General features: G+C 36.6%; 1 protein-coding gene across 8 annotated transcripts in view; it reads right to left on the bottom strand.

Annotated features, from left to right (window-relative positions):
• NUBPL (NUBP iron-sulfur cluster assembly factor, mitochondrial) overlaps positions 1–13,865 on the bottom strand; it is a 397,698-nt gene extending 383,833 nt beyond the window's left edge. For 7 of the 8 annotated variants that reach the window (XR_009563092.1, XR_009563093.1, XM_030854758.2 and 4 more), the window contains exons 1-3: positions 13,725–13,865; positions 13,004–13,151; positions 9,488–9,522 (exon numbers count right to left, since the gene is read on the bottom strand). Coding sequence is in view for 6 of the 8 variants with exons in the window: in XM_030854758.2 (XP_030710618.1) it covers positions 9,488–9,522; positions 13,004–13,151; positions 13,725–13,832 (291 nt within the window). In the remaining 2 variants the exon portion in view is untranslated. Of the gene's footprint in view, positions 1–9,487; positions 9,523–13,003; positions 13,152–13,303; positions 13,396–13,724 lie in introns of those variants that run through there. The other variant, XM_060294717.1, reaches the window with a different exon arrangement.
• Positions 13,866–14,158: the final 293 nt, after the last annotated feature.

The following is a 14,158-nucleotide window of genomic DNA, read 5'->3' as shown; positions in this document are numbered from 1 at the left end:
TATACTAATTTAGTATAATGAGTATATACAAAAACATAAATTTTAAAAGATAAAAATTAATAAAAAGAAAAATTTCCACGTGTGCTCACTCCCTCTTGCGAGAGCACCAGAATCACAACTAACTGCTAAACAATCATCGACAGGAAGACACTTGAACTCACCAAAAAAGATACCCCACATCCAAAGACAAAGGAGAAGCCACAATGAGATGGTAGGAGGGGCGCAATCACAATAAAATCAAATGCCATAATCACTGGGTGGGTGACTCACAAACTGGAGGACACATATTACAGAAGTCCACCCACTAGAGTGAAGGTTCTGAGCCCCACGTATGGCTTCCCAAGCTGGGGGTCTGGCAATGGGAGGTGGAATTCCTAGAGAATCAGACTTGGAAGGCTAGGGGGATTTGATTGCAGGACTTCTACAGGACTGGGGGAAACAGAGACTCCACTCTTGGAGGGCACGCCCAAAGCAGTGTGCACATCGGGACCCAGGGGAAGGAGCAGTGACCCCACAGGAGACAGAACCAGACCTGGCTGCTAGTGTTGGAGGGTCTCCTGCAGAGGCGCGGGGAGGCTGTGGCTCACCTCAGAGACAAGGACACTGGCAGCAGAAATTCTGGGAAGTAGCCCTTGCGTGGGCCCTCCTGGAGTCCACCATTAGCCCCACAAAAGAGCCAGGTAGGCTCCAGTGCTGGGTCGCCTCAGGCCAAACAACCAACAGGGAGCAAACCCAGCTCCACCCATCAGCACACAAGGGGACTCAAGTTTTACTGAGCTCTGCCAACCAGATCGACACCCAGCTCTACCCACCACCAGTCCCTCCCATCAGGAAACTTGCTTCTTAGATAGCCTCATCCACCAGAGGGCAGACAGCAGAAGCAAGAAGAACTACAGTTCTGCATCCTGTGGAATGAAAACCACATTCACAGAAAGATAAACAAAATGAAAAGGCAGAGGACTATGTACCAGATGAAGAAACAAGATAAAACCCCAGAAAAACAACTAAATGAAGTAGAGATAGGCAACCTTCCAGAAAAAGAATTCAGAACAATGATAGTGAAGATGATAGAGGACCTCAGAAAAAGAACGGAGGCAAAGATCAAGAAGATGCAAGAAATGTTTAACAAAGACCCAGAAGAATTAAAGAACAAACAGAGATAAGCATTACAATAACTGAAATGAAAAATACACTAGAAAGAATCAATAGCAGAATAACTGGGGCAAAAGAACGAGTAAGTGACCAGGAAGACAGAATGGTGGAATTTACTGTCATGGAACAAAATAAAGAAAAAAGAATGAAAAGAAATGAAGACAGCCTAAGAGACCTCTGAGACAACATTAAAGGCAATAACATTCACAATATAGGGGTTCCAGAAGGAGGAGAGAGAGAGAAAGGACCTGAGAAAATATTTGAAGAGATTATACTCGAAAAATTCCCTAACACGGGAAATAGCCACCCAAGTCCAGGAAGTGCAGAGAGTCCCAGGCAGGATAAACCGAAGGAGAAACATGCCGAAACACATAGTAATCAAATTGACAAAAATTAAAGACAAAGAAAAATTATTGAAAGCAACAAGGGGAAAATGACAACATACAAGGGAACTCCCATAAGGTTAACAGCAAATTTCTCAGCAGAAACTCTACAAGCCAGAAGGGAATGGTAGGACATATTTAAAGTGATGTAAGGGAAAAACCTACAACCAGAATTACTCTACCCAGCAAGGATCTCATTCAGATTTTGCTGGGTAGAGTAAAATTTCTCGATGCAGAAATCAAAAGCTTTACAGACAAGCAAAAGCTAAGAGAATTGAGCACCACCAAACCAGCTCTACAACAAATGCTAAAGGAACCTCTCCAAGTGGGAAACAGAAGAGAAGAAAAGGACCTATAAAAACAAACCCATAACAATTAAGAAAATGGTAATAGAAACATACATATCGATAATTACCTTAAATGTGAATGGATTAAATGCTCCAACCAAAAGACACAGACCTCGCTGAATGGATAAAAAGACAAGACCCATATATATGCTGTATACAAAAGACCCACTTCAGACCTAGGGACACATACAGACTGAAAGTGAGGGGATGGAAAAAAGATATTCCATGAAAATGCAAATCAAAAGAAAGCTGGAGTAGCAATACTCATATCAGATAAAATAGACTTTAAAATAAAATACGTTACAAGAGACAAAGAAGGACACTACATAATGATCAAGGGATCAATCCAAGAAGAAGATATAACAAATAAAAATACATATGCACCCAACATAGGAGCACCTCAATACATAAGGAAACTGCTAACAGCTATAAAAGAGGAAATTGACAGTAACACAACAATAGTGAGGGACTTTAACTCCTCACTTGCACCAATGGACAGATCACCCAGACAGAAAATTAATAAGGAAACACAAGCTTTAAATGACACAACAGACCAGATAGAGTTAATTGATATTTATAGGACATTCCATCCAAAAACAGATTACACTCTCTTCTCAAGTGCACACGGAACATTCTCCAGGATAGATCACATCTTGGGTCACAAATCAAGCCTCGGTAAATTTAAGAAAATTGAAATCATATCAAGCACCTTTCCAACCACAACGCTATGAGATTAGAAATAAATTACAGGCAGAAAATACGTAAAAACCACAATCACATGGAGGCTAAACAATACATTACTAAATAACCAAGAGATCACTATAGATATCAAAGAGGAAATCAAAAAATACCTAGAGACAAATGACAATGAAAACACCATGAAACACCATGATCCAAAACCTATGGGATGCAGCAAAACCAGTTCTAAGAGGGAAGTTTATAGCAATACAATCCTACCTCAAGAAACAATAAAAATCTCAAATAAACAATCAAACCTTACACCTAAACAAACTAGAGAAAGAAAAATAAACAAAACCCGAAGTTAGTAGAAGGAAAGAAGTCATAAAGATCAGAGCAGAAATAAATGAAATAGAAACAAAGAAAAGTATAGCAAAGATCAATTAAACTAAAACCTGCTTCTTTGAGAAGATAAAATTGATAAACCTTTAGCCAGACTCATCAAGAAAAAGAAGGAGAGGACTCAAATCAATAAAATTAGAAATGAAAAAGGAGAAGTTACAACAGACACCCCAGATATACAAAGGATCCTAAGACACTACTAAAAGCAACTCTATGCCAATGAAATGGACAACCTGGAAGAAACGGACAAATTCTTAGAAAGGTATAACCTTCCAAGACTGAACCAGGAAGAAACAGAAAATATAAACAGACCAATCACAAGCACTGAAATTGAAATTATGATTAAAAATCTTCCAACAAACAAAAGTCCAGGACCAGGTGGCTTCACAGGTGAATTCTATCAAACATTTAGAAAAGAACTAACACCAATCCTCTTCAAACTCTTCCAAAAAATTGCAGAGGAAGGAACACTCCCAAACTCATTCTATGAGGCCACCATCACCCTGACACCAAAACCAGACAGAGATACTACAAAAAGAGAAAATTACGGACCAACATCACTGATGAATAGAGATGCAAAAATCCTCAACAAAATACTAGCAAACAGAATCCAATAACACATTAAAAGGATCATACACCATGATCAAGCAGGATTTATGCTGGGATGCAAGGATTCTTCAATATATGCAAATCAATCAATGTGATACACCATATTAACAAATCAAAGAATAAAAACCATATGATCATCTCAATAGATGCAGAAAAAGCTTTTGACAAAATTCAACACCCATCTATGATAAAAACTCTCCAGAAAGTGGGCAGAGAGGGAACCTACTACACCATAATAAAGGCCATAAATGAAAAATCCACAGCAAACATCATTCTCAATGGTGAAAAACTGAAAGCATTTCCTCTAAGATCAGAAACAAGACAAGGATGTCCACTCGTGCCACTATTACTCAACATAGTTTTGGAAGTCCTAGCCACAGAAATCAGAGAAGAAAAAGAAATAAAAGGAATACAAATTGGAAAAGAAGAAGTAAAACTGTCACTGTTTGCAGCTGACATGATACTATACATAGAGAATCCTAAAGATGCTACCAGAAAACTACTAGAGCTAATCAGTGAATTTGGTAAATTTGCAGGATACAAAATTAATGCACAGAAATCTCTTGCATTGCTATACACTAACAACAAAAGATCAGAAGGAGAAATTAAGGAAACAATCCCATTCACCATTGCAACAAAAAGAATAAAATACCTAGGAATAAACCTACCTAAGGAGGTAAAAGAATTGTACTCAGAAAACTGTAAGACACTGATGAAAGAAATCAAAGATGACACAAACAGATGGACAGATATACCATGGTCTTGGATTGGAAGAATCAACATTGTGAAAATGACTATACTACCCAAAGCAATCTACAGATTCAATACTATCCCTATCAAATTACCAATGGCATTTTTTACATAACTAGAACAAAATATCTTAAAATTTGTATGGAGACACAAAAGACCCCAAATAGACAAAGCAGTCTTGAGGGAAAAAAATGGAGTTGGAGGCATCAGACTCCCTGACTTCAGACTATACTACAAAGCTACAGTAATTAAGACAATATGGCACAAAAAAAACAGAAATATAGATCAATGGAACAGGCTAGAAAGCCCAGAGATAAACACACGCACATATGGTCAACTAATCTATAACAAAGGAGGCAAGGATATACAATGGAGAAAAGACAGTCTCTTCAATAAGTGGTGCTGGGAAAACTGGACAGCTACATGTAAAAGAATGAAATTAGAACACTCCCTAACACCATACACAGAAATAAACTCAAAATGGATTAAAACCTACATGTAAGACGGGACACTATAAAACTCTTAGAGGAAAACATGAAAGAACATCCTTTCACATAAATCACAGCAATATCTTTTTTGATCCAACTCCTAGAGTCACGGAAGTAAAAACAAAACTAAACAAATGGGACCTAATGAAACTTAAAAGCTTTTGCACAGCAAAGGAAAGCATAAACAAGATGAAAAGACAACCTTCAAAATGGGAGAAAATATTTGCAAATGAATCAACTGACAAAGGATTAATCTCCAAAATATATAAACAGCTCATGCAGCTCAATATTAAAAAAACAAACAACCCAATCCAAAAATGGGCAGAAGACCTAAATAGACATTTCTCCAAAGAAGACATACAGATGGCCAAGAAGCACATGAAAAGCTGCTCAACATCACTAATTATTAGAGAAATGCAAATCGAAACTACAGTAAGGTATCACCTCACACCAGTTAGAATGGGCATCATCAGAAAATCTCCAAACAACAAATGCTGGAGAGGGTGTGGAGAAAAGGGAACCCTCTTGCACTGTTGGTGGGAATGTAAATTGATACAGCCACTATGGAGAACAGTATCGAGTTCCTTAAAAAACTAAAAATAGAATTACCATATGAGCCAGCAATCCCACTACTGGGCATATACCTAGAGAGAAAACCATAATTCAAAAGGCACATGCACCCCAGTGTTCATTGCAGCACTATGTACAATAGCCAGGACATGGAAGCAACCCATCGATAGACAAATGGATAAAGAAGATGTGGTACATATATAATAGAATATTATTCAGCTATTAAATGGAAAGAAAGTGGGTCAGTTGTAGAGACATGGATGGATCTAGAGACTGTCAAACAGAGTGAAGTTAAGTCACAAAGAGAAAAACAAATATCGTATATTAATGCATATGTGTGGAACCTAGAAAAATGGTACAGATGAACCGGTTTGAAGGCAGAAATAGAGACACAGATGTAGAGAACAAACGTATGGACACCAAAGGGGGAAAGTGGCAGGGGGTGGGAGTGGTGGTGGGATGAATGGGGAGATTGGGATTGACATGTATACACTAATATGTATAAAATGGATAACTAATAAGAACCTGCTGTATAAAAGCAAATAAATAAAATAAAATTTAAAAATTTAAAAAAAAAAGAAAAGATAAATTTCCCTTCTACATTCCAATGGCCTATCTTGCATACCCCTTGGGGTTTACATAACACAGTTTAGAGATCATAAGGCCAACTTTAAAAGTAAAATGAATAACTTCCTAGACCTGTTTCCCCTAGACCAACAAATTAATCTTATTAGATCTTCCCACTCCAATGCTGAAAAGGGGCAAGTACCAACCCAAGGAAAATAGGAGAAAAGGGTTAGCAAGGTCTTTGGCAAAGTTGGCCTAAGCACATGGAAGCAACCTAACTGTCCATCAACCAGTGAATGGATAAAGAAGAAGTGGCACATATATACAATGGAATATTAATCAGCCGTAAAAAGAAACGAAATTGAGTTATTTGTAGTGAGGTGGATGGACCTAGAGTCTGTCATACAGAGTGAAGTAAGTCAGAAAGAGAGAAACAGATACCATATGCTAACACATATATATGGAATTTTTTTTAAAAAACTGGTTCTGATGAACCTAGGAGCAGGACAGGAATAAAGACACAGATGTAGAGAGTGGACTTGAGGACGGGGCCGGGGGGGGGGGGTTGGGGGGGAGGCGAAGCTGGGATGAAATGAGAGTGTAGCACTGACATATATACACTACCAAATGTACAATAGATAGCTAGTGCGAGATCAACTCGTTCCTTTGTGACCACCTAGAGGGATGGTATAGGGAGGGTAGGAGGGAGGCTCAAGAAGGAGGGGATATGCGGATATATGTATACATGTAGCTGATTCACTTTGTTATACAGCAGAAACTAACACGACATTGTAAAACAATTATACTCCAATAAAGATGTAAAAAAACAAAAGTTGGCCTAAGGGTAAGCAGGTCAGAGACCCCTCTTACAATATAAGCTCCATGCAATTAAGACTCCATGGGAATGAATCACTAGATCAGCTCCAAAGACACCATCCTAACTGGAGGTTTTCAGCCCATAAAGCAACATACCCTAGTACCATGTCCCAATAAATGTCCTTGGACATAAGCCATCTATATATATCAGCTCAGGCAATAAGAAGGGCTTGGAGGAACCTTGAGTTTTCCCTAAAGACCAAACATGTCCTCTAAATAAGTGTAATATTAATAACATCTTAAGTTAGGCAATACAGATTATAAGACTGCCAGATACATATAAATCATATATTTATATATGATTTATCTTCTTTTCTATACACAGGCAGTCCTCTGGCAGATCACAGTTTAAGCCAAACATGCTGCTCCCAAATAAAAACACTATTAATCAAGTATACATGCTGTATAAAAGTGATCTTTCCTAAGTATATATAAAGAGGACAAGACAGTAGCCAATTGTAAAACACTGTATTATGTCAGATTATCTTTGAGTTCCATAGCATGCTGCTCAAATTTCCTGGCTATCTTCTTTTTAATTTCTAAACTAACTTTGCTACAAAATATCAAGAAATGAAAAAAAAAAAACCTTCATCTGGATAACAGAATACTTAAGCCCTTCCTAAAGTAGATTTTACAAACATATTTAAAAACACTTAAGGACACTAAAATGCTTTCTGAAAAACTGGCCCAGGGAAAAACATTGCTTTTCCTTCCTTGTTGCTTATTTCCCTGTCATACATCTAAAGCATTAAATATGAAGCTGACCATCCCTGCTCCCTGAAAGGGAAAAAAAAAGAAAAAAGAAAAAAAAAAATCTGAGCTACCATCTCATCAAAACTAGCAACATCTAACATGGAGGAATAAACCCCTTTTTAACTATTCTTTTCATCCTTCGATTGCTTCTTATATAATTACTTCGCATTGTCTTAAGAATCAAAGCTTTGGCTGAAATGATAACCAAATTAAAAGATCCCCACACCTATGAATTTATTTACCTTCTCATCCATTGAATTTTCCTTGTTTCCTCCCTTCTTTAAGGAAGATGGGGTCCCTTCTCCAAGATAACTAAGTACTCTAATAAAAACTATTTTTTAAAAAGTATTACTGGCGGGACTTCCCTTGCAGTCCAGTGGTTAGGACTCTGAGTTTCCACTCCAGGGGTCAATGGTTCGATCCCTGGTTGGGGAACTAAGATCCCGCATGCTGCAGGGCGCAGCCAAGAAAAAAATATATTACTGGCTTTTATTTCAGTAAGGTTGCCTAATCGTACATGAATATCTCTCTTCCAAATTCCCATTGAAACAAGAGGAAAAAATAGCTTAAAACTAAATTAAAAATATAATCACAGTGGAAAACGAAACAGGGTCCCATCAGCAATTTAGAGTTTTAAAAAACAATACATCCATGGTTCTGAAACTTTAGCATGCATCAAAATCATCTAGAGGGCTGATTAAAACAAGACTGTAGGACTCCACCTTCAGGGTTTCTGATTCAGTAGGGCTGGGGCTCAAGATTTTGTATGTTTAACAAGTTCCCAGGTGATGCTGATTCTGCTGGTCTGAGGACCACATTATAAGAACCACCATGCTAAGTAAATAGAGATCATTAAAAGGAACATTTTTTATTAATTCTAATTAGCATCCTCAGAGAGACTCAAACGAATGATGCAACCTTTTTTTTTTTTTAAGTGGATAGAAATTGGAAAATAAAACAGTTCTGGAAAACTGGAAAAAATATCATTTCCAAATTAAAAATAAAAATTGGAAGGGCTAAATAACAACTACAACCCAATATAGCAGTGTGGAAAATGGTCTAAGACACTTCCAAAACACAGAGCAAAAGACAAGGAGATGGAAAACATGAGAGAAAAATTAACAAGCATGAAGGGTCAATATCTACCTAATAGGTTTCTGGAGAAAGAACAAACACATCACAAAAAGTAATCAATGAAGAAATTTTCCCTGAGCTGAAAAAGACTCAAGCCCTGTACTGCTTGGCCAATTTCCAAACAGGTAAAAAAAATGTAAAGCCAACAACCAGACACGTATTTGTGACATTTCTAAACTTAAAAGACATAAAGAACACTCTTGAAAGCTTTAAAGGGAAAAACACAGGTTATTACAAAGCAATATAAATCAGACTAGCATCAGACATCTCATTAGCATGCTAGAAGAAAATGGAATATTGTTTTCAAGGTTCAGAGAGGAAATTATTGTAAACCTGGAATTCTACATCTAGTCAAACTACGATATATTAAGGCAAAATAAAGACATCTTCAGAAATTTAAGAACTAAGAAAATTGACTTCCTTTATCAGTTTCCCACTCCTACTGTAAGAAATTATCACAGAAGTTCAAAATAGGTTTCAATGAGCTAGAATTAAGGTGCTGAGAGGATTACATACCTTTTGGAGGCTCTAAGGAAAAAGCCATTCCCTTGGCTTCTAGAGGCTGCCTGAATTCCTTGACTAGTGGTCCCTTCCATGTTCATCATCATTATTAAATATAACCAGTACTTACGGCAGATTTTTGAGTTCCTTAAAGACATGCAAATGACTAGAGCTACACTATATGCCCAACAGAGTAAATGAAAAACATCAGTATGCTCTTAATCATTGCCTTAAGAAACATTTTAATAAATTAGTATTTCTATTAATAAACACCTACCGAATCATTCGCTGATAAAGCAAGTGCAAGGTTCACTGTAAGAAACAAAAAAGTAATTAAATTTAGTAACTTTCCTTCTACTAAAATTCATTGTCTTTTAATATGTTGAATGTAACAACCAAGGCAAACAAAGTTTTAATATATCTCCATTATAAAAAACAAGGACATGGAGAGAATATAGAAAGTAAAAAACACAAAAAAGAAAGTAACATTTCAACATAAACAGTAGATGTCTGCCCCCAAATTATCATTTTAATTAATCCATTTATCATCTGTTACAATTGTATTTAAATAATCCAAGTTTTTTTTAAATGATGTTAATGGTATATATCATTCAATTATTTTCAAAAATATATTTTGAGGAAAAATTACCTACTTTTTAATAAATAAAAATGGATGTGATCCTATTGCTTTTTAAAAATAAATGCTGGTAATGCAGGAATTCCAAATATCTAACTCACAAATACCCACGTAAATGAAAGCTTGGACCAGTGAGCAGAGGGAAGAGAGGAAGGTAAAAGGCAAGGCAGTGAAACATTTTCCCAAAAGTGCCTATTGTTAGTGAATCTCAAAGACATAAAGGGGGAAAGCAGTAGTCCCCAAAACCACCTTTAGCCCAGCAATAAGGATATGCTACATCTGAGATGAAAAAGAGGTTCAAAAGTAACACATTCCCAAAACTGATAAATAAATAGACCCTCATACTGTGGATCACAATTCCTTACAGAACAGTGTTATAAATGATGCCGATATTGTTTCCTTTAAAGTATTTAAGAGCATAAACTTTCAAGGATGACCTGGTTCAAACCCCAGTTTCACCACTCTCTGTTTTATAATCTTGAGTAGAATATTTTACTCCAAGCCTGTTTCTTCCTCTATAAAATGAGGTCCTATTTCATAACTGTTGTGAGAATTAAATCAAATACTGTATGTATTATAGTATTATGCCTAAGGCATGGCACTTGACAAATTAATTTTTATAAATTATAAAATAATTCTGAATTTCAGGTTAAACATAATCCAACTTTTGGGCAGAAACTTTTAGAGAGTAATTCATTTTAATGTAAGGGTCTTTCTGCATTTACACAATAGAATCACAGAGCATGTCTGTATTAATCAAATGTCATCATTTTAATCCAAAATATCTCCAGCATACATATTCAAATAGGAAGTATTTTGAGATAGTTTGGAACAGGAATAAATACATATAATGGAAAGAAATAGAATACCAACAGAGTTACATAGAAATAATCTATTTCTAAGGCTTATGTATGCAGATAGAGCTGTTATGAAACAATATAGGCCAATTATTTGGGACAAGTGGTATGATGCTAACAAAGAAAAAAACGCAAGGAAGGGACACTTACTGAAGCACTTATGTGTCAAACACTGTACATTTTCTCATATATTTTCCTGTCTAACTGCTGTCACATTCCATGGTAACAGACGATCTTACAACCAAAAACAATAAACAATTTGTTTTACACAAGTGCTAGCCTACAGACCCAACAAATTATATTGCACAAAACCCAAAGAACTTATAGCTATTATCACGAAAACACTTTCCATCTTTAACCAGTCCAAGTAAACACAGAGCTTGCAAAAGGAGTCACACCACTGAATACAGGTAAATGTACTCTGAATTTTCAAAACACAAGTAGAGGTGGATTCTAGAACCAAAAACTAAGAGCTTCCAAATTTGAAAAACAAAATACCAAATAGGTGGATTGTAGATCCTTAAGAAAGAAAGCCAAAATGTGTAGGATATAGCATAAATTCATTAAGAACAATCACTAACTATTTTTAATAATAATATAGTATCTATCAAATAGTATATCAGGGGTCTATCATAACTACAATACTTAGTAAATCTTAATTTCTTCAAAACATCTGAAAAACTCTTCCACAATTACATTCAGGTCAAAATGGGAAAAAACTGAGCTAATAACACTATACAGTTGGATTTGTAGCTGGTTGTACAACTATAAAACTGCTGCATCTAGGAATTACCAAATATGGCTTTGAGTCAAGACACAAGATCTCTAGTGAAAGTCACAGAACTCTGTACCTGGCCCTTTTTATTTGAAAATGTCATTGGTTTCAATGGAACTAAGGAATTTTAAGGTACATATATGCCCCAACTTTAGGTTACTATCTGAGAAAAAAAGAAAAAAAATTTAGAGATCTTAGGGGGGCGGGGCAAGATGGAGTAGGTAATTAAGAGGTCCAAACTACTAAGTATAAAATAAATAAGCTACAAGGAAATATTGTACAACACAGGGAATATATCCAATATTTTATAATAACTATAAATGGGATATAACCTTTAAAAATTGTACACTATGTTGTACACCTGAAACTTATATAATATTGTACATCAGCTACACTTCAATTTTAAAAAAATGCAGAAATTTGAGTCAAAAGCTAAAAAAAATACATACATAAATACATAAACGATCTTTAACAGTGTAGAACTGTGCCAAAATTAACAAAATAAAATAAGGATGGTTACTTTTTTTAAATCAACTGCAAAAAAGATAGGTTGGATAAGACCTGAATTAAGCCATTCCTATTAAAATGATTGAAAATTTTAAATGAGGCAACAATAAGACTTGAGAGCTTTATGACTCCAAATTAATAATACAAGTTGCCTCTGTTGAGTTGAATTGGGAGGAGGGGAGTTACCTTTTTACATTATTACACTGAAAATTTTTGTTAGAAATAAAAAGTTTCTTTTGAAGACATCTGGGAATACCTGGTCATTAGTCTTGGATGGTAACTCTTCTATTTCTGGGGGCACTTCTTTTATGGGTTCTGAAAGCAGCATTTCAGTCACAATGAAATCTATAATCAATTTTAAAAAGCCACCAAAAAACAAATTCTCTGCTCCAGTATATTAATATAAAAGATACAAAGCTTAAAAGATATTTTAAATAATTAAAACATTTTCAAATATTAGATCTATGTTGACTTTATAAATGCTGAAAATTATATTATGGTTAAATGAAAATAAGCCACGGTAATGTAAACAATCTCATTGCAACTACTTAGCTATGTGTACACTGAAAAAGACTAGAAAATAATGTCAAAGAACAGAAATAAATTTAGTGTTAAACTTACTAAATGTTTAATAATAATAATAACAGCAACCAAATATAGAGTACTTACTATGTATGAGACAGTGGGCTAAGTAGTCAGCTTGTTTAATTAATTTGCATAACCATCCTATGAAAAAGATTATAATCATTGCCATTTTACAGTTAAGTAAACTGAAGATGTAATTGGCAACCTGACCACCTTTTCCTCAGTTAAGGAGTCAAAGACCTGGCTACATATCTAGTTTTGTCTAACTCCAAAAATCTAAGCTCCCAATCACTACCAACTCCTCATCCTAAGGAAGCAGCTGTTAGGAACTTCACAAATACTTTTTTAAGAACAAAACTATAATTTTAATATTGTGCACTTGCCAGTTGGCATAAAGTCCTATTCAAGATGAGAATTAATATCCTATAATACCTGCTGTAGTAGACTTTCCAACTCCACCCTTTCCAGAAGCCACAACTATAACTTGTTTAACACCGTCTATTGGTTTCTGCTTTGGAAGTCCTCGAGACATGATTTGTGTTCTTCTTTGTTTTAGGGTCTCACTCTCAGCACCAGAGAACTTAAGAAGAAGAAAAAAAACAGTTTTAAATCAAGCCATCTCCATTATCACGCTGTAAAAGCAAAAACAATTCGGTATTTGCAATTAACAGGGCTTTCTTTTCTACTCTAATTCTCCTCATCTCCACTATTTAGGCCTTTAGTGTTATTTACCTATTGCTATTGATCACAATTGCACAGACACATTGTTTAAACTGAAATTTATTTGCCAGGATACGCAGACGTTAAAAATGTAAAGTAAGCTGCCTCTTTCCGGAGTTAAATCCTCCACGTGTTTTCCTTCTCTTTAACCTATTTTCTAAATAAACCAACACTAAGAAAACAAGTGCAAGTCACACATCCATGTTCTAACCATCTATTTTACGCCCCTCTAAGCCTCGACCTGGTCCCACTGGGGGCCCGCCTGGAAAATGAGGACGTCCAGAACTGGGGTCTCACTGAGCCGCCAAGTGGGCGGGTGCCCACGAGGCAGTGAAGTGAGTCCTCGGCAAGAGGCAATTGCAGAGCACCCGCAGCCCTGGCGCCCCAGCGTCTCGGACCCGCCCGCCTCCACCTGCTCTGCAGCACCACGGACCTGGCGCCCCCAAACCAACACTCGGCCTCCCCCAAGCGGGACACAGGCCCCGCCGCAGGCCCGAAGCGACGCCCCCCCAAAAAGCAGCAAACGCCGCCAAGTCCCCATGACGCAGAATGCTGCCTTGAGCCCAACCCGGAAACCGTCGCGGCAAGCGCTGGGTGATGACGTCACATGGCAACGCTCGGCTTCCTCTCCTTAACGACTAGCCTCCTTTGAGTTTCTTCAACACAGGAATACAACTTGTTGTCGTGATCTCGTCTGTAGCCAGGTACAAACATTTTACAGCGTTTTACCAAATGTTTGGGAAGCATTTTCACGTACCTCCTCTAATTTGGCCCTCACAGGAGTTCTGGAGTAGGTAGGTAGGAGACTTTTACTAGGATCCTCTTTTCATAGGTAAGAAAACTGAGACTTAGAAAGTTTAGAAAACT

The sequence above is a fragment of the Globicephala melas genome, chromosome 2 (assembly GCF_963455315.2).
Source record: "Globicephala melas chromosome 2, mGloMel1.2, whole genome shotgun sequence".
In the NCBI taxonomy this organism is placed as follows: domain Eukaryota; kingdom Metazoa; phylum Chordata; class Mammalia; order Artiodactyla; family Delphinidae; genus Globicephala; species Globicephala melas.
The sequence above is the reverse complement of the archived record's forward strand: the minus strand, read 5'-3'. Positions and strand labels throughout refer to the sequence as shown.